The following is a 25,205-nucleotide window of genomic DNA, read 5'->3' on the forward strand; positions in this document are numbered from 1 at the left end:
CTTCGTGTATTTGGGTCAGATGCTTTTGTAAATACACCGAAGCAACTGACGAGTAAACTTCATGCTAGAGGGAAGAAGATGATATTTGTAGGTTATGAAGGTGAATCTACGAATTACCGTGTCTTTGACCCCGAGAAAAGACAAGTCATTGTGTCACGCAACGTAGTTTTTAACGAGAAAGAAGCCGTCGCGGAAAACGAAAAGAGACAAGAAGAAGAAGAAGAAGCAGAATTGATTTTTCCAAAAGATCAACAGGAAATCTTCGTGATCAACAGCGATGAAGAAGAGGAGTTCTTACCAGCGAAAGAGCAAGAGGAAGAAGAAGACGAGGGACCGATCGAAATCTGAATCCAGTAAGAACAAAGCCGAATCTGAGAAATCGAGGTAACATAAAGCGTCCTATAAGGTATGAGGTAAATATAACACAATACTTGGAGCCATTTTTATTCAAAGAAGCACTAAAGAGTCCTCAAGCAGAAGATTGAACGCTGCGATCGACTGTGAGCTGCGTGCTCATGATCAAAACGAGACTTGGAAAATAGTACAAAGAAAACCCGCAGCAAAGATAATTTATTCTAAGTGGGTTTTAAAATGTTTAAAGGACGAAAATGGCCAAGTCAGAAGGTACAAGGTGCGGTTATGCGCTCGAGGCTTTATGCAAGAGTATAGTGTAGATTTCTCAGAGATATTTGCGCTGGTAGTAAGGTATGACTCGTTAAGAGTACTATTGGCAAAAATTGCAGCCGAAGACTTGGAAATGTTGAAACTTGATGTCGAGACGGCATTTCTACATGGTGAACTTCAAGGAGAGATATGAAAGTTTCGGAGGGGCTAAACGTCAACAGTAAACCTGCGAGCGATATAAGCGACAGTGTTGTGTGTCGACTAAAAAGGTCGTTATACGGGCTTAAAGAGTCACCGCGCTGTTGGAATGAAAGATTCAGTGATTTTCTTGGAGAATTTAAATTTAGAGAGTCTAAGGCTGATAAATGTATTTTTATACGCGAAATTGAAGAGGAAACTGTGTATCTCGCGCTTTTCGTTGATGACGCTATGATCGCGAGTAAATATCAAAAAGTCGTTAATCCTGTGAAAGATTGATTAATGTTATTCTTGGATATGAAGGTCACAACTCAAAACACTTTTTTAAAGCGTTAACGTTTCAGCCCTGATGGGGGCCCTCCTCAAAACCGATTTATTTAAACATCTGTCACGAACAAAAATAATAAAATAATGTACAACACCCTTATAACAAAATTAAACATAAGTGGTTTAGATAATAATCTAGGATGTTTATGCAGATATAAATGAGAGGAATTACCTAGTGTGGGATGACACTTTCAATTACAGCAGACAGGGCACACTCTTAAGTAGTGAATGCGTGTTGGTGAATAAATAATAAATAGAAACAATAAAAAACAAAAACCGAAAGTAGTAGACCAAGGCGGGTTCTGCGTCCAAACACCTTCTTTACCGACCGAGCCGCTCCGCGCAGCCCAGACTCAAACCCTTTGACGTGTAACATCAACCACCTCACATTCCTTTCCCACCTTATCAACCACCTCACATTCCTTTCCCACCTTATCAGCCCCGTGACATTCCAAAATTAATAGTTCCGAGAATTGTTTGTCCCAACGTCGCACCGGAATCCTTTGACCGCATACCGCTCGCCGTCGAAACTTGTCGAACGCATTGTTTTGTCTAACCACCTTATCAACCACGTGACATTCCAAAATTAATGGTTCCGAGAATTTGCTGATGTGTAACATGAACCACCCCACATTCCTTTCCCACGGTAGGACTGCTGATGTGTAACATCAACCACCTCACATTCCTTTCCCACGTTATCAACCACGTGACATTCCAAAATTAATGGTTCCGAGAATCGTGTTTCACTTATTCGGTTTGATATCCAAGGTCGACCGATAGTCGCGGTACAGAGCCTGCGGTGTCGGGTTACTATCGCTCTTGGAATGCCAAAAGGTGCGCGCGCATCCGTACAGCTGCCCTATAAAAAGGACGCTCATCACTGCAAACGATCATTACGTCACAACCTGTCAAGCATACGTGAGAGCTCAAGATGGAATCCGCGAAGTGTTTGAGATTGATCGATATTATGGAATCGGCGTTCAAGATTTTATCGGAAAAATCGTCGCCGGCAGAAATTGCAAAATGGATTCGACTCGGAACTCAAAATATCAGGCTTTTGAATAGAATCTTACGCAACAACGCCTCAACGATCGGGGAGAAGACAAGAATTTTGACTACAATTGGAATTCTGAAATCGTTGACAGTCAAATTTCAACAATTGCAGAAAGTGGGTGACGGATTACGAAGCCGACGAAGAAGCGATCGAGTACGGTGGGAAGATTTGGAGACAGCTTTCGAGAGAAGAATTCGAACTGGATCCATCGTCAATTTGAAGCATAAAGATGTGGAGAGATTTCTAGAAGACGCAAAGGTACTAGCTGTGACGAGACTGAAAAACGCTCTGAAGAAAGACGGGAGCTTGAAAGCCAACGTTATCCTGGCTTGTAAATTTGAACTCAGAAAAGTTGATCGCACGGTGGAAGAGATCAAATTTTTTAATACGAGAAATGAAATCATCCTCCAGACAACGGATATCAGCGAATGGTTCATCGAAAACGCGACGGAGCGTTTGTTGAAAAAGGTGGAAGATTTCCAGGAAAAGGATTCGGGCTGGTCGCTGACCGAAATAATCAATTTGACTGTGAATATCAACAAGTACGTGCCACTACGAGGCGGTGTGTTCACATACACACCACTACCGAAAGATATTCAAGATAAGAAGGCTGTCGTCAACATCCGTAACAGAGACGCGTATTGCTTCCTCTGGTCGGTCACCGCAGCTCTGTTCCCAGCCAACAACAAAAATCCCAATAAAATTACTTCGTATCCACATTTCAGCTCAGTGCTACGGTATGATGGTATAACGTTTCCTATGTCTCTAGACAAAAACACCATTTCAAAATTTGAGAAGCTTAACGGTCTTTCAATTAACGTCTACGGTATAGACCAAGGTGATCGGAAAAAAAGTGAAATTGTACCCATATATTTGAGTCGAAACAAGTCTGATAAGCCTACAATCCATCTTTTAGCGATAGAGTCTGAAACCGACGATGACGATGATGATGAAATGGTAAATTATGAAAAAAATAGAATCTTTCATTTTACTTGTATTCGAAATCTGTCTCGATTAACAAGTTCCCAAATTTCCAAGCATAAACGTCAAACTTGGTTGTGCGATAGGTGTCTGTCTCATTTCAATTTCGAAAGATGTTTGTTGAAGCACCGAGCTGATTGCATGAATTTAAACAAAACCAAAGTTATTCTACCTACAGATGAGGAAAAAATACTAAAATTCAAAAATTTCAAGCACAAAGAAACCGTTCCATTCTGCATTTACGCGGATCTCGAATGTTTACTGCAACCCACACATGAAAGTTTTGGGGAAAATAGAACAATTTATCAGAAGCATCTTCCGTATAGTATAGCTTACTATCTGCATTGCGCGTTTGACGATTCGCTTTCAAAATTCAAAATTAATCGTGGAGAAACTTGCATCCAATGGTTTGTGAACGAGTTAAAGGAATTGGCACTTTCGTTAGAGGGATATTACAAGACTGTTGTACCGATGGAACCACTAAATTTCAATCAGATCAACGAATTTGATTTGTCGGCGGTCTGTCATATTTGTGAAAAACCGTTTACGCTCACAGACGTGAAACATCGAGATCACTGTCATTTCACAGGAAAGTACCGTGGTGCTGCTCACCGCAGCTGTAATCTAAATTACCAAAATTCGCACACCATCCCAGTGATATTCCACAATCTGTCGGGTTACGATTCACATTTCCTGATCAAAGCACTGGCTATATCGTTCGAGGGCACAACTGAGCTTCTACCCGTAAACAAAGAAAAGTACATTTCCTTCACTAAATTCGTTAAGGGGACAGATATAAAGTTTAGATTCATAGATTCGTACCGTTTCATGCCCAGTAGTCTCGATAAATTATCATCGTATCTGGACGATTGCCGAAAAACAATAACACGTAAATTCTGCAGTAGCTTGAACAAATTTCGGTTATTGACTAGGAAAGGTGTCTTCCCGTACGAATACATAGACAGTTGGGAGAAGCTCGAGGAGAAACATTTACCAGCCAAAGAACAGTTTTATTCAAAATTGAACGACCGGAATATATCAGACGACGATTACGCGCATGCGTGCGACGTATGGCAAACTTTTAACGTCCAAACTTTGGGAGAGTATTCGGACTTGTATTTACAGACGGACGTGTTTTTACTGGCCGACGTTTTTCAAAACTTTCGACAGAGCTGTTGGACGACGTACAAACTGGACCCGTTACATTACTACACAGCGCCCGGTCTGTCGTTTGATGCAATGTTAAAATGTACAGACATCGAACTCGAGCTTCTCACCGACATAGACATGGTTATGTTTATCGAAAAGGGTATTCGTGGTGGTGTATCACAGTGTTCGAACAGATACGCAAAGGCCAACAACAGGTACATGGGAGAGGAATTCGATCCTGAGGTCGAAGAATCTTATCTCATGTACTTTGACGTTAATAATTTGTACGGTGCTGCTATGAGCTTTGCTCTGCCATACAGTTCCTTCGAATGGTTATCAGACTTCGGACAATGCGACGTTCTTACCATCTCGGACGATGCAGAGTTTGGTTACATACTGGAGGTAGATTTGGAATATCCTGAGGAACTGCATGAAACTCATAAGGATTTACCACTGTGTCCGGAGCACTATGTACCTCCGATTTCGACCAATAAACAGCCAAAATTGACGCCCACGCTATTTTCCAAGAAAAACTACGTTGTTCACTACCGCGTTCTGAAACAATGTTTACAATTAGGTTTAAAATTACTCAAAATTCATAGAGTTCTGAAATTCAAGCAAACTCCGTGGCTGAAAAAATATATAGATTTAAATACTGATTTGCGAAAAAAATCTGACAACGAATTTGAGAAAAATTTTTACAAGCTAATGAACAACGCAGTTTTTGGCAAAACTATGGAAAACGTGCGAAAGTACAGAGATGTTCGATTGATCACCGAATGGGATGGACGGTACGGTGCGAGAGCTACCATAGCCAAGCCTAATTTTCACAGCTGCACCGTGTTCGACAAAGATATAATTATCGTTGAGATGAGTAAGATGAAAGTTAAATTGAACAAACCATTGTATGCAGGTTTCTCCATAATGGATCTAGCTAAAACGTACATTTATGATTTTCATTACAATTACATTAAACAGAAATTCGGCAACTTAGCAAAATTAATGTACACAGATACTGATAGTTTAATTTACAATTTTACCGTCCCCGACATTTACGAACACATGTAGGCGGACTTACACAAATTTGACACGTCGGATTATCCGCTTGACAACGCTTACGGAATGCCTCGAGCAAACAAAAAAGTTCTCGGTTTGATGAAAGACGAGAACAACGGCAAAATCATGCTCGAATTTGTAGGGTTACGAGCTAAACTGTACGCATTCCGAGTGATGGGAGATGAGACAGACACTAAACGTGCCAAAGGTGTCAGAGGATCAGCATTAAGAAAAATAACCTTTAACGATTATTTGGACTGTGCGTTGAAACGTGAAAATCTATCCTCAAATCAGCATTTAATCATGAGTCGAAAGCACGAGGTGTACACCGTAGAACAGCAGAAAGTAGCACTGAGCTGGAATGACGACAAGCGGATCGTGTTTCAAAATACAACCGACACGCTTCCGTGGGGCTACAAGCCTAAGCTTTGTAATTTATAACTGTACCATGTCTGTCGATTGTCTAAAAAAGACGCATACTTGTTGTGTATCGGATATAAAATAAAGAGGGACATACGTTTTTACAAAAAAAATTCATTTATTAAAATGTTACATATCCGATTCGTTTATCCAACTGTTGTGTGTATTGTCAAAACCTAACCATTTAACGTGTATTTTTCTTCCACGCTTCTTGAGCACCTTCTCCACCAGATAGATATCCGGATGCTTAACCTTGAGGAGCTCTTGTTCGTAGAAACCACCAGCGATGGGTTGATCTCGGTAGTCCTTGAGCTTGTACGTCACAGGATGAGTATTTTCCACTCGACTTATCGTGAATATTTCAGTCGTCCAATTGGGAGTGTAACCTTTCTCGAAGACATTTTTGAATTTGCTGATTCGAACTTTGTCGCCGGATTTGAACTTTGCCGATACGGTAGGTATCGCTCGAAGCCCTCCGTACGTCTGACGTAACAACAGCCTCTCGTTTGCAACGGTGACATCCGACGGTTTCATTCTTATGGTTCGGTGTTTGACGTTGTTGTAAGCCGAAACCAAATCGGATAAGATATCGAGCCACTTGTAGCTTCCTTGCATGCTGAACCGTGTCCACATTTTACCTTTAAATTATTCGCTCTTCTGCTCCACCAATGATAACCCAGCAATCACCCTCGGATACGCAGACACCCATGTCCATGGAGCAATTTATGACTCCAATCGCTCAAACTACTGACATTTCTCCTTCAAACGCAACTCTTTCTCTCTCGGCGGTCTTACAGACCCTACGAACATGGAGAGATGCCTGGAGACACTTCTGCCCTTGAAAAAGCTTTCGAACCTCGAAGTATACTTCGAATACCGGGTCAGTGGCGTTCGTCGGGTTAAAACGAAATTTGGAGACAAAATCGTTCTGGACTTGGATGACTCTTTCACGATTTTTCTGCCCAACCGACTGACCAAGGCCCTCCACGAAAATGAAGATTTGTTCCAGAAGGTGACGACAGCCAGTAAGGAGATACGGTTGCATCTACGCTATCTTGGCGAACCCTACGGTCAACTTGAATTTGCATACGTATAATATTCAAATATCCAATGTTCTGTGTAAGTCTTACGTTCAATAAAAAAGATTTAAATTATGAATATTTTTTCATTTATCCATCTTGTATACCTTTAATCCTACGTACGTTTTGTATCTAGAATTAAGTCTCAAAATCTAAGAAAATGTCCGAACACCACTAAGCAAAGACGGAGGGTTTCGAGCTGCGTCATGTGAACTCTACGATGAATATTTGGACAGGTTCAGACCGGAGTGCAAGGTCGGCCGATAGCTGCGGTACATTCAGAGCCAAGGATCTGCGGTGTTGGGTTACTATCGCTCTAGGAATGCAAAACATAACTCGGTTTGAGTACAGCTCGGTCAAGGATGGAGAGCAAGGTCGAATCTTACATAAGCTTCGTATTGAAAAAAATTCTCTCTTAAGAGCTAAGGTGAAGGTATAAAATTATTTCATGAATATTCTTTAAAAAAAAAAAAAAAACAGTTTTATGACATCTGTCGCGAACAGAAATAATAAAATAATGTACAACTCAGTCATAACAAAATTTAATATGGAAGGTTTAGGTAATAAGCAGGGATGTTTTAAATATATCGTTCTGAGGAGGACCCCCATCACGGCTGAAACGTAAACACAAAAAAAGTGTTTTGATGTTCACGACCTTCATATCCAAGAATAATATTATTCAACAATTCACCAAGGTCAAGAAAAATCGTCTTCTTCACTATTCCAGAATTTCCGAATTCCCTGGCTTTTACGGGTCTCAAGATTTTTGAAGTTACAGCATTGTTCAGCTCTGCGGGATCTGCGACATTGCACAGTCTCTTGTTCCGTATATTACGCTTCGACTGCCATGACTTTGACGTTGATATAAGCTGAACTTTGTATAACTTTTTTGACTTGCATATATCATGTAAGACTGACGAGTCTGCATCGGATGCGTTGAGCTTATATATATAAGCCGATAGATCGCAAGAATTTGGAAACGGTGCGCACTGCGTTCTGCGCATATCGGAAAGAAAAATGACGTCAGAGATGCGGTGCGCACTGCATTCTGCGCATCTCGGAGTGAAAAAATGACGTCAGAGACGACTGGGTCCACCCTTTAGCCGATCCGCGATCCCTAAATTTTGACGACAAAAAAATCGAAATCAAATTTGAAATTGGAGAAAAAAAAAAATTTGTTGAAAAAAAAAAAATGGGAGCACGCGGATCGGCTAAAGGGTGGACCCAGTCGTCTCTGACGTCATTTTTTCACTCCGAGATGCGCAGAATGCAGTGCGCACCGCATCTCTGACGTCATTTTTCTTTCCGATATGCGCAGAACGCAGTGCGCACCGTTTCCAAATTCTTGCGATCTATCGGCTTATATATATAAGCTCAACGCATCCGATGCAGACTCGTCAGTCTTACATGATATATGCAAGTCAAAAAAGTTATACAAAGTTCAGCTTATATCAACGTCAAAGTCATGGCAGTCGAAGCGTAATATACGGAACAAGAGACTGTGCAATGTCGCAGATCCCGCAGAGCTGAACAATGCTGTAACTTCAAAAATCTTGAGACCCGTAAAAGCCAGGGAATTCGGAAATTCTGGAATAGTGAAGAAGACGATTTTTCTTGACCTTGGTGAATTGTTGAATAATATTATTCTTGGATATGAAGGTCGTGAACATCAAAACACTTTTTTTGTGTTTACGTTTCAGCCGTGATGGGGGTCCTCCTCAGAACGATATATTTAAAACATCCCTGCTTATTACCTAAACCTTCCATATTAAATTTTGTTATGACTGAGTTGTACATTATTTTATTATTTCTGTTCGCGACAGATGTCATAAAACTGTTTTTTTTTTTTTTTTAAAGAATATTCATGAAATAATTTTATACCTTCACCTTAGCTCTTAAGAGAGAATTTTTTTCAATACGAAGCTTATGTAAGATTCGACCTTGCTCTCCATCCTTGACCGAGCTGTACTCAAACCGAGTTATGTTTTGCATTCCTAGAGCGATAGTAACCCAACACCGCAGATCCTTGGCTCTGAATGTACCGCAGCTATCGGCCGACCTTGCACTCCGGTCTGAACCTGTCCAAATATTCATCGTAGAGTTCACATGACGCAGCTCGAAACCCTCCGTCTTTGCTTAGTGGTGTTCGGACATTTTCTTAGATTTTGAGACTTAATTCTAGATACAAAACGTACGTAGGATTAAAGGTATACAAGATGGATAAATGAAAAAATATTCATAATTTAAATCTTTTTTATTGAACGTAAGACTTACACAGAACATTGGATATTTGAATATTATACGTATGCAAATTCAAGTTGACCGTAGGGTTCGCCAAGATAGCGTAGATGCAACCGTATCTCCTTACTGGCTGTCGTCACCTTCTGGAACAAATCTTCATTTTCGTGGAGGGCCTTGGTCAGTCGGTTGGGCAGAAAAATCGTGAAAGAGTCATCCAAGTCCAGAACGATTTTGTCTCCAAATTTCGTTTTAACCCGACGAACGCCACTGACCCGGTATTCGAAGTATACTTCGAGGTTCGAAAGCTTTTTCAAGGGCAGAAGTGTCTCCAGGCATCTCTCCATGTTCGTAGGGTCTGTAAGACCGCCGAGAGAGAAAGAGTTGCGTTTGAAGGAGAAATGTCAGTAGTTTGAGCGATTGGAGTCATAAATTGCTCCATGGACATGGGTGTCTGCGTATCCGAGGGTGATTGCTGGGTTATCATTGGTGGAGCAGAAGAGCGAATAATTTAAAGGTAAAATGTGGACACGGTTCAGCATGCAAGGAAGCTACAAGTGGCTCGATATCTTATCCGATTTGGTTTCGGCTTACAACAACGTCAAACACCGAACCATAAGAATGAAACCGTCGGATGTCACCGTTGCAAACGAGAGGCTGTTGTTACGTCAGACGTACGGAGGGCTTCGAGCGATACCTACCGTATCGGCAAAGTTCAAATCCGGCGACAAAGTTCGAATCAGCAAATTCAAAAATGTCTTCGAGAAAGGTTACACTCCCAATTGGACGACTGAAATATTCACGATAAGTCGAGTGGAAAATACTCATCCTGTGACGTACAAGCTCAAGGACTACCGAGATCAACCCATCGCTGGTGGTTTCTACGAACAAGAGCTCCTCAAGGTTAAGCATCCGGATATCTATCTGGTGGAGAAGGTGCTCAAGAAGCGTGGAAGAAAAATACACGTTAAATGGTTAGGTTTTGACAATACACACAACAGTTGGATAAACGAATCGGATATGTAACATTTTAATAAATGAATTTTTTTTGTAAAAACGTATGTCCCTCTTTATTTTATATCCGATACACAACAAGTATGCGTCTTTTTTAGACAATCGACAGACATGGTACAGTTATAAATTACAAAGCTTAGGCTTGTAGCCCCACGGAAGCGTGTCGGTTGTATTTTGAAACACGATCCGCTTGTCGTCATTCCAGCTCAGTGCTACTTTCTGCTGTTCTACGGTGTACACCTCGTGCTTTCGACTCATGATTAAATGCTGATTTGAGGATAGATTTTCACGTTTCAACGCACAGTCCAAATAATCGTTAAAGGTTATTTTTCTTAATGCTGATCCTCTGACACCTTTGGCACGTTTAGTGTCTGTCTCATCTCCCATCACTCGGAATGCGTACAGTTTAGCTCGTAACCCTACAAATTCGAGCATGATTTTGCCGTTGTTCTCGTCTTTCATCAAACCGAGAACTTTTTTGTTTGCTCGAGGCATTCCGTAAGCGTTGTCAAGCGGATAATCCGACGTGTCAAATTTGTGTAAGTCCGCCTACATGTGTTCGTAAATGTCGGGGACGGTAAAATTGTAAATTAAACTATCAGTATCTGTGTACATTAATTTTGCTAAGTTGCCGAATTTCTGTTTAATGTAATTGTAATGAAAATCATAAATGTACGTTTTAGCTAGATCCATTATGGAGAAACCTGCATACAATGGTTTGTTCAATTTAACTTTCATCTTACTCATCTCAACGATAATTATATCTTTGTCGAACACGGTGCAGCTGTGAAAATTAGGCTTGGCTATGGTAGCTCTCGCACCGTACCGTCCATCCCATTCGGTGATCAATCGAACATCTCTGTACTTTCGCACGTTTTCCATAGTTTTGCCAAAAACTGCGTTGTTCATTAGCTTGTAAAAATTTTTCTCAAATTCGTTGTCAGATTTTTTTCGCAAATCAGTATTTAAATCTATATATTTTTTCAGCCACGGAGTTTGCTTGAATTTCAGAACTCTATGAATTTTGAGTAATTTTAAACCTAATTGTAAACATTGTTTCAGAACGCGGTAGTGAACAACGTAGTTTTTCTTGGAAAATAGCGTGGGCGTCAATTTTGGCTGTTTATTGGTCGAAATCGGAGGTACATAGTGCTCCGGACACAGTGGTAAATCCTTATGAGTTTCATGCAGTTCCTCAGGATATTCCAAATCTACCTCCAGTATGTAACCAAACTCTGCATCGTCCGAGATGGTAAGAACGTCGCATTGTCCGAAGTCTGATAACCATTCGAAGGAACTGTATGGCAGAGCAAAGCTCATAGCAGCACCGTACAAATTATTAACGTCAAAGTACATGAGATAAGATTCTTCGACCTCAGGATCGAATTCCTCTCCCATGTACCTGTTGTTGGCCTTTGCGTATCTGTTCGAACACTGTGATACACCACCACGAATACCCTTTTCGATAAACATAACCATGTCTATGTCGGTGAGAAGCTCGAGTTCGATGTCTGTACATTTTAACATTGCATCAAACGACAGACCGGGCGCTGTGTAGTAATGTAACGGGTCCAGTTTGTACGTCGTCCAACAGCTCTGTCGAAAGTTTTGAAAAACGTCGGCCAGTAAAAACACGTCCGTCTGTAAATACAAGTCCGAATACTCTCCCAAAGTTTGGACGTTAAAAGTTTGCCATACGTCGCACGCATGCGCGTAATCGTCGTCTGATATATTCCGGTCGTTCAATTTTGAATAAAACTGTTCTTTGGCTGGTAAATGTTTCTCCTCGAGCTTCTCCCAACTGTCTATGTATTCGTACGGGAAGACACCTTTCCTAGTCAATAACCGAAATTTGTTCAAGCTACTGCAGAATTTACGTGTTATTGTTTTTCGGCAATCGTCCAGATACGATGATAATTTATCGAGACTACTGGGCATGAAACGGTACGAATCTATGAATCTAAACTTTATATCTGTCCCCTTAACGAATTTAGTGAAGGAAATGTACTTTTCTTTGTTTACGGGTAGAAGCTCAGTTGTGCCCTCGAACGATATAGCCAGTGCTTTGATCAGGAAATGTGAATCGTAACCCGACAGATTGTGGAATATCACTGGGATGGTGTGCGAATTTTGGTAATTTAGATTACAGCTGCGGTGAGCAGCACCACGGTACTTTCCTGTGAAATGACAGTGATCTCGATGTTTCACGTCTGTGAGCGTAAACGGTTTTTCACAAATATGACAGACCGCCGACAAATCAAATTCGTTGATCTGATTGAAATTTAGTGGTTCCATCGGTACAACAGTCTTGTAATATCCCTCTAACGAAAGTGCCAATTCCTTTAACTCGTTCACAAACCATTGGATGCAAGTTTCTCCACGATTAATTTTGAATTTTGAAAGCGAATCGTCAAACGCGCAATGCAGATAGTAAGCTATACTATACGGAAGATGCTTCTGATAAATTGTTCTATTTTCCCCAAAACTTTCATGTGTGGGTTGCAGTAAACATTCGAGATCCGCGTAAATGCAGAATGGAACGGTTTCTTTGTGCTTGAAATTTTTGAATTTTAGTATTTTTTCCTCATCTGTAGGTAGAATAACTTTGGTTTTGTTTAAATTCATGCAATCAGCTCGGTGCTTCAACAAACATCTTTCGAAATTGAAATGAGACAGACACCTATCGCACAACCAAGTTTGACGTTTATGCTTGGAAATTTGGGAACTTGTTAATCGAGACAGATTTCGAATACAAGTAAAATGAAAGATTCTATTTTTTTCATAATTTACCATTTCATCATCATCGTCATCGTCGGTTTCAGACTCTATCGCTAAAAGATGGATTGTAGGCTTATCAGACTTGTTTCGACTCAAATATATGGGTACAATTTCACTTTTTTTCCGATCACCTTGGTCTATACCGTAGACGTTAATTGAAAGACCGTTAAGCTTCTCAAATTTTGAAATGGTGTTTTTGTCTAGAGACATAGGAAACGTTATACCATCATACCGTAGCACTGAGCTGAAATGTGGATACGAAGTAATTTTATTGGGATTTTTGTTGTTGGCTGGGAACAGAGCTGCGGTGACCGACCAGAGGAAGCAATACGCGTCTCTGTTACGGATGTTGACGACAGCCTTCTTATCTTGAATATCTTTCGGTAGTGGTGTGTATGTGAACACACCGCCTCGTAGTGGCACGTACTTGTTGATATTCACAGTCAAATTGATTATTTCGGTCAGCGACCAGCCCGAATCCTTTTCCTGGAAATCTTCCACCTTTTTCAACAAACGCTCCGTCGCGTTTTCGATGAACCATTCGCTGATATCCGTTGTCTGGAGGATGATTTCATTTCTCGTATTAAAAAATTTGATCTCTTCCACCGTGCGATCAACTTTTCTGAGTTCAAATTTACAAGCCAGGATAACGTTGGCTTTCAAGCTCCCGTCTTTCTTCAGAGCGTTTTTCAGTCTCGTCACAGCTAGTACCTTTGCGTCTTCTAGAAATCTCTCCACATCTTTATGCTTCAAATTGACGATGGATCCAGTTCGAATTCTTCTCTCGAAAGCTGTCTCCAAATCTTCCCACCGTACTCGATCGCTTCTTCGTCGGCTTCGTAATCCGTCACCCACTTTCTGCAATTGTTGAAATTTGACTGTCAACGATTTCAGAATTCCAATTGTAGTCAAAATTCTTGTCTTCTCCCCGATCGTTGAGGCGTTGTTGCGTAAGATTCTATTCAAAAGCCTGATATTTTGAGTTCCGAGTCGAATCCATTTTGCAATTTCTGCCGGCGACGATTTTTCCGATAAAATCTTGAACGCCGATTCCATAATATCGATCAATCTCAAACACTTCGCGGATTCCATCTTGAGCTCTCACGTATGCTTGACAGGTTGTGACGTAATGATCGTTTGCAGTGATGAGCGTCCTTTTTATAGGGCAGCTGTACGGATGCGCGCGCACCTTTTGGCATTCCAAGAGCGATAGTAACCCGACACCGCAGGCTCTGTACCGCGACTATCGGTCGACCTTGGATATCAAACCGAATAAGTGAAACACGATTCTCGGAACCATTAATTTTGGAATGTCACGTGGTTGATAACGTGGGAAAGGAATGTGAGGTGGTTGATGTTACACATCAGCAGTCCTACCGTGGGAAAGGAATGTGGGGTGGTTCATGTTACACATCAGCAAATTCTCGGAACCATTAATTTTGGAATGTCACGTGGTTGATAAGGTGGTTAGACAAAACAATGCGTTCGACAAGTTTCGACGGCGAGCGGTATGCGGTCAAAGGATTCCGGTGCGACGTTGGGACAAACAATTCTCGGAACTATTAATTTTGGAATGTCACGGGGCTGATAAGGTGGGAAAGGAATGTGAGGTGGTTGATAAGGTGGGAAAGGAATGTGAGGTGGTTGATGTTACACGTCAAAGGGTTTGAGTCTGGGCTGCGCGGAGCGGCTCGGTCGGTAAAGAAGGTGTTTGGACGCAGAACCCGCCTTGGTCTACTACTTTCGGTTTTTGTTTTTTATTGTTTCTATTTATTATTTATTCACCAACACGCATTCACTACTTAAGAGTGTGCCCTATCTGCTGTAATTGAAAGTGTCATCCCACACTAGGTAATTCCTCTCATTTATATCTGCATAAACATCCTAGATTATTATCTAAACCACTTATGTTTAATTTTGTTATAAGGGTGTTGTACATTATTTTATTATTTTTGTTCGTGACAGATGTTTAAATAAATCGGTTTTGAGGAGGGCCCCCATCAGGGCTGAAACGTTAACGCTTTAAAAAAGTGTTTTGAGTTGTGACCTTCATATCCAAGAATAACATTAATCAACAAGTCATCAAGGTCAAGAAAAATCGTCTTCAACCTTTGATAGATTATTTGAATAGTGCGTTCAAAATCACTCTTGGCTATGCAAGTATGTTTGTTGAAATGGAGATTAAGTGCGAAGGGAAGGAAAAATCGATATATGTACACCAAAGCTTGTATGTCGAGCGCATATTAAGAAAATTCAGAATGAGTGAGGCTAATCCGCTCTGTTTACCTGCAGATCTGAATGTGGTTTTATGTCCGATGAGCGAGAGCGAGGATCCAGTCGGCAAATTGCCTTATCGCGAAGTAGTGGGTTCGTTAATTTTCCTTGCGACAATATCACGACCTGATATAGCCTACGCCGTTAATCTAGTAAGCGTATTTCTCAGCAAGCACAATAATGAAAATTTGCGTGCGGTTAAAAGAATTCTCATTTATTTGTCCAGTACGAAAGAAAAAGGAATAACATATTGTGCGGGTGAAAGCGAATGCAAATTAGTAGGTTATTCTGTCGCCGATTTTGCTAGCGATATGAGTACGAGAAGGTCAACCACTAGGTATCTTTTTGAATTTGCGAACGGTCCAGTGACTTGGTCATCGCAGCGCCAAAAACTGGTGACCTTAAGCACAACGGAATCAGAATATGTTGCGGCAGCGGCTGCAGCAAAGGTAGCTGTATGGTTTAGGAAACTGCTGAATGATATTGGATGTCAATGTTTTGAGCCCACTCAGATATATATAGATAACCAAAGTGCAATTAAATTGGTGAAGAATCCTGCGTATCATAAACGTTTCAAAAACTTGTGTGATTTTCGGAACGAGTTTGATGTCGCACGCTGAAACGGTGAAAGTGTTGAAGCCGTTGGTATGAGATTTGCGCGTGCTCATGAATGAGAGAGACAAAGAGAGAGAATATATCGTTTGTATATCCAGCCGCAAGGCCAAGGCGTGGCGTCTCGTTATCGAGGAAAAGCAGGTAGTAGTCGTTGAACGTTCCAGAGCGATAGACATATTCTTATTCGAGTTATTCCTTTGTCAACTTTAAAATAAAATTCATCTTCAATATTGAGTATATATGTATAAAGATACAGATGTGTCTCACCTTCATCTCCGGGCATCCTTTTTATCCCTCCATTGAAAAGTTTAACAGGGTTTAACGGGAAGAATTTCCAAGCGTGGAAATATAAAATCACAGTGGTGCTGAAAGCCAAGGAGATTTTCGACGTGATCAACGGAAAGAGAGAGGTCCCGGAGAACGAAGAAGGTGTCAACGCTGGTCGTATGAAGCAGTGGCTCAAAGACGACGCGAAGGCGACGGCGGTTAAGGGGAGATATACACCTAGAAGCCGTAAAAAAAGGTTCTATTTTAAAAATGTTTCAAAGAAAAGTAATCATTTATTTTAGATCAGAGTTTTCATTATCTATAAGTACATACATTCAAATATATGTCAAATTTTTTTTATGCACAAATATCAAAAAGATACAAGGATATCATAGGATTCTTGGAGGTCCTTGAAAAAATCGGCGCACACGGTACCCACTGGCGTATCTTCAAAAATCATCTGAAAAAAAAAAAAGATTATTAAATAAGATACTATAATCTAGTACTTGTCATAGTCGATTTCAAAATTATAGGTTTTTAACAAAATGGCGGCCATTTGAATATAGGTAACGATTTTCGGGCCTTAAACATGTAATTACTTTGGCTATAAAATGAAGAGTAAGTAACGAAAAAAAAAAATCCTATGACAAATACTAGGTAATATTATATAGAATGACCACAAAAAATTTCAAAGCAATCGGTACATTGGTTTTTGAGAAATTTTTGGTACCGCTTTGAAAAACGTAGTTTTGAGAAAAACACGTTTGAAATTTTAGGAATTAAAAAATCATGAAATTTTAAACTTACATGGAATCATCAATACCAGGCCCATAGTGTTACTTCTACAGTCGACGGAATTCCCATTGCATCTAAAGTTTGTTGCCGACGACGAATTCGACCTTCTTAGGGGGGGAGCACTGTACAATTCTATCACAAAAGAAATCTAACGTTTCCAGTTCTCGGTTATAACTGCCTTATTTTTCGAAGAATTAATTTGCGATTTTCACCAAATATTCTAAAGACCTTAAACATTCAGAAAATGTTAAAAAAAAAATCGAATTTTTCAATTTTCTAGGTGTATATCTCCCCTTAACACGTCAGCGATGGAGGATGTACAAGTGGACTGTGTGTTGGTGTGTGCGACAAGCTGGGTGCGATGCACGAGCAGAAGTCTGCGTCGAACGTCGGGGCACTTGAAGAAGAATTGTATTCTTACAAGATAGGACCAACAGACTCGGTAGTTCAACACGTTACTGCAGTTCAAAATATGGCCAGTAGGCTGAAAGATCTCAGAGAGCCAAAATCAGATGGAGCGATTATCGCGAAAATTCTTTCGATTTCACGGCAAAGTACGGTATGTTCAAGACCGCGTGGGCAAGTGTGAATCCCGAGCGACAGACCGTGACATATTTGCTGGAATGGTTAATCGAGGAAGATTCGAATCTCGCAGGAGACGGTGAGTCAGCGAGTGTGCTGGCGGTGACGTCGGACTGTGGGACAAAGAGTTACGCGAAATTGAGAGAAGTGCGTAAGAAAAAGCCCAAGAAATACATAGAGTGTTGGACATGTCACGAAATGGGGCACTACGCGAAAGAATTCGATTAACCGAAGAAGCCGCGTAAGAACAATGACAGTGGTAGAGGCCAGTCAAGTAGCGGGTGCTCGTTCGTGGTCGAGTCGGGTGTTAAGAGAAACGAAGTGCCGGTAACAGATGCGAAGCGAGAGCTACCGTCAGTCGAGCAGATTCGTCAGTTACAGGATGCTGATGAAAGTAAAGTCTGGATTACTGACAGCGGAGCATCTGAGCATGTTGCGAGTGTGAAGTAGCGGGCGTCGGTAATGTTCGCATCGAAAAGCTCGTGGACGGCAGATGGGAGAGCTCTGTTATCGAGAACGTACTACTGGTTCTTCGTGTGAAACGAAATTCACTCTCGGTGGGTGCTCGTATGGACAAGGGTTTTCGAGTCAATTTCGAAATTGGGGCCGTCAAGGTGCTGCGTGGAGGTGCGGTCGAGGCAACAGGACTGAAGCAGTCGAACTGTTGGTTCTGAATGTTTTCCTGAAGGCCGAAGCAAAAGCGTGAAGTTAACTTGACAGCATTCGATCTGAAAATGTGACATGAGAGGCTCAGTCATATTTACAAGCGGGCGCTTGTCGAATTGGTGCGTCGTAAGTTGGCCAAAGGAGTGAATATGAAGAACGCTGAAGAGTTCTTCTGTGAAGCCTGTCAGTTTGGCAAGCTTCACAAACTTCCTTGCCGAAAAGAAGTCAACAGGACGTCGAGCAAGCCGGTAGAGTACATACACAGTGACGTGTATGGTCCGCTGCCAGTTCATTCGATCGGAGGTGCGCGTTATTACGTGATATTTAAGAATGATGCTACGAGCTTTCGTTTCGTGTGCTTCATTCGTTACACATCTGACGTATACGATCGGTTCATAGAGTTCGAGCGTCTGCTGAATAACAAATTTGGACGCACTACGAAGACGTTGCATACAGACAGCGGGACTGAGTTTTGCAACGAGAGGATGAAAGCCTACATGAAGCAGAAAGGCACACGTCGAAAACTACGGTGCCATACACGCCAGAACAAAATGGCAAATCCGAGAGAGATAATCGTACCATTGTCGAGGCAGCGAGAACGATGTTGCAGGCAAAGCAACTACCGGCGCATCTGTGGGCAGAAGCAATGGCAACGGCCGTGTACACTCTTAACAGGACTAGACACTCGAGAGTGGGCGGAAACCGTACTCCGTACGAACAATGGGCCGGAAGGAAGGCAAATCTTCTGCATATGCGAGTGTTCGGATCGGATGCATACGCGTATGTGCCAAAACAGAAGACAACGAAGCTCGACGCTCGAGTTAGAAAGCTTATCCTGGTCGGATATGACAACGAATCGGCGAATTACAGGTTGTACGATCCTACAGTGTGTACGGTCTCCGTTTCCAGGCACGTGACGTTTAACAAGCGAGGTACGAGTCCAAGGGCGACTGCGACGGAGGTCGAGCTCACTTTGCCCTTGACGGACGAGAGCGACGACGAGGATGACGAGAACGGGAACGGAGTCGTTGCTGGCAATGCAGGTGCCAACAATATGGTCACCAAAGAAGCGGGAGTGATTTGGGCACCGGAGAGAGTTATCGAGGTCGTGGACGAGGTTGAGAGAATCCAAGGACGGGAAGCAGTAACGCCAAGGTAATTGCGAAATCGCAAGTCGTTGTGCCCACCGGCGAGATACGCGTTGTGCTTTGTAGAGTACAGTGTTCCAACGACGTACGAAGAGGCGATATCGAGCCAGGAGGCTGCACAATGGGCGGAAGCAATTGTAGACGAGCTTCAGTCACATGAGAAGAACGAGACTTGGGAAATTGTCCCAAGAGTCCCAGGAGGGAAAACGATTGACTCGAAATGGGTGTTTAAGATCATGCGAGACATGACACAGAAGGAAACGTAGCAAGGTTCAAAGCACGTCTGTATGCCAGAGGATTCATGCAGCGACATGGCGTAGACTACTTAGAGACGTTCTCACCGGCAGTGAGATATGACTCACTTAGGGTACTTCTAGCTGTCATTATGCAGGAACATCTTGAAATTGTGCAGTTCGATGTTCGCACTGCATTTCTTCACGGTGTCTTAGATGAGGAGATACGAATGGAAGTTCTGGTGGGACTTCATGACAGCGAGGAAGCGAAGTGTCCAGGAGGTGTGGTATGCCAGCTCCGGAAATCACTATACGGGCTCAAACAAGCACCACGTTGTTGGAATCTAAAATTCGCGAATTTTTTGATGCATTTCAATCTCGAAGAAACAGACGCCAAAAGTGCATATTTTTTGGCAGCTATGGTGGACACGAGGTCTACCTCGCACTGTTCTTCAACGACGGTATTGTGGCGTCGAAGTCACTAGAGACAATATGCAGTATAACAAGCGATCTGCGCAAAGCGTTCGAAATAACTCTCGGGGATTGTAGTTCGTTTGTCGGGATGCAAATCTGTCGTGTTCGAGTAAGCAAGTCGATGTTCGTTCACCAGTCGGCGTACGCAAAGAAAGTCATCGAACGATTCGGGATGAGTCAGGCAAAAGGGGTTTCCGTGCCGGCGGATTCTCACACGGTGTTGTATCCGGTTGAAGACGAGAGTGAAAAACACTCTGCACCATATCGTGAAGCGGTCGGGTCGATAATGTTTCTCGGGGTGGTAACGCGTCCAGATCTTGCGTATTCAATCAATGCTGTAAGCAAGTTTCTTGACAAGCACAATGAGAGTCACTGACTCGCAGTAAAACGCATAGTTTCGTATCTAATCGAAACAGTTAGCATGGGTATCGAATATCGCGCGAGTGTGTCAAAAACTGAGCTGATAGGGTACTCAGACGCGGATTTCACTAGCGATGTTGCTATACGTAGCTCAATGACGGGATACGCATTTTGCATAGCGGGTGGAATCGTAACATGGTCGTCGCAGCGACAAAAGCTTGTATCAATGAGCACGACTGAATCGGAGTCAGTTGCAGCGTCAACTGCGGCAAAGGAAGCTGTGTGGCTTCGCACACTGTTGAGTGGAATAGTACAGAGGTGCGGTAAGCCAACGACACTTTATGTTGACAACCAAAGCGCGATTCGGTTGATTCGCAACCCTGAATTTCACAAAAGAACAAAACACATCGATATCAAATTTCACCGTATACGTGAGAGAGTAGAGTAGCGAGATCAACGTTCTGTTCGTTCCAACCGAGGCTCAGTTGACAGATATATTTACGAAGGCGCTTCCGAAGAATCGATTTATCGAGTTGTACACCAATCTCGGACTGAGCATCAAACACTCAGACGGCGGAAGTGTTGAGACGAGTCTTCGAGTTTGATGCACGCAACGAGAGTATTCGAGCGATTACGGAGATAGCCGAAAAAAGCTTTGTGCCGTAGCAAGCGTCCATGCTGCGTATGAGGGGAAAGTTAGTCGTAAGCGAACAGCCGTTCTGTGCAGACGCGTTCAGTACTTAAGTTTTTCTACCATTACAAATATAACCAAATATATATGTCGGCGTAAAGCCTCGGAAAGGTGGAAAAGATGTTAAGTGTTCATTTTGGCGTGGATTATTCATATTTGAGCGTGACGATCCCGAACACGTCCGGTATGCTCGCTAGCTAACCCGTGACTGTCGATTTCGTCCAAGCTTTGTTATACACAAACCATTTGTTTGTCGCTAAGATTCCGTCATTCAACTATACTCATAGCTTGCTAATAACGCTTGACGCTTGATACGGTGGACTCATCGAGAGTTTGATTTCAAATGAAATATCCTTTTATTCGTAAAGACTAAATACATTTTAAATGGAATAGTTAAACAAGATTTGTGATACTCCGACACGGCCATTCTGATCTATCACACGTCCTCGTGTGATTCATCTGCAAAAGAAAATAAAAACAAAAAAAAATATCAATAATTATTCGCCTCGGCCACCCTGGCCTTCTGATTCAAATTCAAATAGGAAAACTGTGTATTCTGAAGTTAATAACATAGTTCAGGCCATTCAAGTGAGAAACATTCTTACACTCAGTTTCTCATAAGAACTCAGATCACTTTAATCCAGTGATGAGACCTCCCGCTCTCAACCAGTAACAGGGTAGACAATACCTCTGTCACTTCCTTCCAGTGACAGGTACTCATTTATCATGCCTTAACCACGGCGCACTCTTTTAAATTCAGTTTCATTACGCGTATTCCAGAGTTGGATAAAATATTACAGATTCAACCTATTGTTGATACTTCTAATCAGAAAAGCCTGTACTATATACCGTCAATTATAAGATTCTAAGTCTGTATACACACTTGAAATTTCATCAGATTCACCCAGCAAGGAGTCTTGATCTTCAATGTCAACTTGAATGCTGGTATCGGGCATTTTTCTTAATCGATCGTGAGAGTATTTGTATCTTCTATTCGAATCAAGGGCTGTGAGAACGTATCTGTCTCCGTCAAGCACGTTGACTACTTTAAACGGTCCTTTATACTTAGGGTCGAGCTTCGTTTGATTGCATCCTTCATTTTGAACCAATACAAAATCTCCAATCACGAATTTGTCAACGTTTGCTTTTGTCCGATCGAATCTAGTTTTGTCATACTCGACGTTTTTGTCCATATTTGCTACAGCCAAACTTCGGACCTCGTCTAAGTCAATTTGCGATTCAGTATCATCTGCAAGCATCAATTTTAATGGCCTGGCTACCTTGCTCATTAAAAGTTCAAATGGACTGGATTTAGTGACTCGATTGACAGTACAGTTCAGAGCTAATTGAACATCAGATAATGCATCCTGCCATGATCGTTCTTTACTTGTTTCGACAGCTGTCAGCGTATTTCTGAGTGTACTCATTACTCGTTTAACTTGTCCATTCGCACGAGAACTTCCAGTTGCTATTAGATGTCGGTTAATTTTGTGAGATTCACAAAATTCCCAGAAATCTGTACTCGCAAAACAACGTCCTTGATCGGAAATCACCCTAATAAGAGCTCCAAACAAAAATACACAATATGACAAGGCTTTGATACTGCTTACTGTGTCAATGCGAAGTGCGTGACGTAAAATTACAGATTTTGTAAACACATCAATCATTACAAAAACATACTCTTTCTTGTCGCTTTTACCACTGAGCTTGCCAGTTACGTCGATATGTATTGTATGCCGGGTATGGCAATCTTTGGAATCGGGTGCAATTCTGCGTGAATTTTTCCTGATTGAGATTTAGTGATTTCAAAAGTGACGCAATTATCCACAAATTTTCTGGTAGATTTGAACATTTTTTCAAACCAATAGAGATCATACAACTTTTCTAAAGTTTTCTCCCATCCAAGATGCATCAAGGATTCGTGTGCGGTATTGCTGACTGACAATCTAAGAGCTCGAGGTAAAATGGGCAACCACGGTGATCTTCCATTACGTTGAATCTTTCGATACAAAATGCCCGATCGGATCTCCAAGGTTTTACACATTTCCTTGTCTACTCGGTTCTCATTTGAATCACTTATTAGCTTAGAAATTTCAGAGTCCCGCTGCTGCTCAGCAGACAACCAATTTCCAGAAAGATCTGTGGTATAAACTTCCTTTTGCTCGACTTTATTGAAGGTCTTGCGAGGAGCTTCAGGCAAAGGATTTCTAGAGAAGAAATCAGCATGACTCATGCACTTTCCGTCTCTATGAACAATGTCAAAATCCAATGCCTGCAAGAAGGCCCACCACCTATGAACTCGTGGTGTGAGATCCAATTTCTTTCGTGACGCTTGTAACGAACTGCAGTCTGTTATTACGGTAAATTTACAGCCATGTAGGTAATGTCTGAAAGGTTTCACCGAATTAACAACTGCAAGCGTCTCTAACTCGTATGAGTGATATTTTGATTCTGCAGTCGTAGTGCGTTTGCTGAAATAAGCCACTGCTCAAAGCCTGCCTTCCTTCTTCTGCATAAGAATTGCCCCATAGCCTATTCGCTGTGAGCCGCCGCTTGGAGGGGAGCTGCGAAACGATCGCAGCGCGCGGGGTGGCGAGTAGTGAGTTGAGCCAGCGTGTGTTGTGATAGCATTTTATATGAGAAACAATAGACGGTATGTGGAATTACACTTGTTGTGCTGTTAACTGCAAAAATAACGGTAAAACTAGTGATTGTATATTTTACAAGTTTCCAACTGCATCACATAAAATAGTTCAAAGGCAAAAATGGATTGCTGCTGTGAAAAGAAAAAAGTAAGTAACATAACTTTACTTTCGATGCCTTAGTTTTCTATATTTTTAAAATCAAGCCAACTATATCAATAGGTGAACTGTTATGCTATCTGCATGAAAAACTATATAAATACATAAGTATTATTGTTTTTTACAGTCCTGATGGTTCAAAGTGGACTCCAAAAACTCATCATGTAATATGTAATGCTCATTTCATTGGCAAGAAAAAATCAGATGATCCTGCGAGTCCAAGCTACGCGCCAACTCTATTCCCTCCAGTTTATCATGCAAAGCAAGTAAATGAAAGAGCTGTTTTGAGCAGGTAAATGTATGAGAAGTAAAAAATAATTATAAAATTGAATAATAAATACATCGATATTTACATAATAACATATGTATCTATTTATTATAGGTACAATCCACTCATGAACCGAAGAAAGACTCTTCACAAGCATAACATCGGAGTGAATTGTGATACTGGAAATCAAGTTAATGACGACTCCAACAATGTTGTCAATAATAGTGGACGTGAACCTATGGATATAAGCAGTGCCGAAGAATTTTAAAAAGTGATTAAGAGTGTCAAGTAGATTTTGTAAGTTCTGCTGGTATCGAACAAACAAAAACTTTCACTTGTAACAGATATATTTACATGACTAACTACTGCGATGCTGAAGTTCAAACTGAAATACCGAAAATTGCCACTCTCAAAACTATTGTGAATAGGAAAAAAATGAAAGATGAAGAGGTACAATGCGGCACATCGTTAACAGATAGAGTAGATAAGTCGGTTGGTTTTAACGAGGCTGTAGTTGAATAAAATAGGAAACAGCGTAGTTTCTGTGGTTTTCCATCTATTAAGACCGATGAAGATTTATTAGGTATTGCTGGAGTGAACTTCCAGAACTTTAATTTTTTATTATCTAAAACTGAAAACCCATCGGAAAGATCTACAATAACAAGAGAACAGAGGCTTTTAATTTTTTTAGTGAAAATAAAAACTGGATTGACATTTTCAGCCATAGCAATTTTCTTTGGTTTACATCGGTCAACTATCTCCAAGATATTCTTTTCAACTTTACAATATTTGAGTTCGTCAACTGCAAATTTAGTGTTTTGGCCAAGTAGAGCTGCCGTACAGAAAACTATGCCAGAATGTTTTAAACCTCAGTACTCTAATACTCGGGTTATCATAGACTGCACTGAATTCAAGATAGATGTTCCGTCAAGTGTTGACGACCGTATTTACTGTTACTCTCATTATAAGAAAGGTTTTACAGCAAAAGTACTAATTGGAATCACACGATCTGGGTTCATCTGTTTCAAATAGAAAGTTGCTGGCGGTAGAAAAGGTGATTCCCAATTAAGTATTGAATCGAATTTGGTAGATTCATTGGAAGATGGTGATGTG

General features: G+C 41.4%; 1 protein-coding gene across 1 annotated transcript; it reads left to right on the forward strand.

Moving 5' to 3' along the window:
• The first annotated feature begins 2,424 nt into the window (after positions 1-2,424).
• LOC124297762 (peroxynitrite isomerase THAP4-like) lies at positions 2,425-24,360 on the forward strand. The gene is made up of 5 exons (XM_046749072.1): positions 2,425-2,434; positions 4,862-4,870; positions 23,555-23,815; positions 23,952-24,116; positions 24,207-24,360. Exons 3-5 carry the CDS (start codon positions 23,679-23,681, stop codon positions 24,358-24,360), a joined length of 456 nt encoding a protein of 151 aa, XP_046605028.1. The 5' UTR covers positions 2,425-2,434; positions 4,862-4,870; positions 23,555-23,678.
• Positions 24,361-25,205: the final 845 nt, after the last annotated feature.

The sequence above is a fragment of the Neodiprion virginianus genome, chromosome 2 (assembly GCF_021901495.1).
Source record: "Neodiprion virginianus isolate iyNeoVirg1 chromosome 2, iyNeoVirg1.1, whole genome shotgun sequence".
In the NCBI taxonomy this organism is placed as follows: Eukaryota; Metazoa; Arthropoda; class Insecta; order Hymenoptera; family Diprionidae; genus Neodiprion; species Neodiprion virginianus.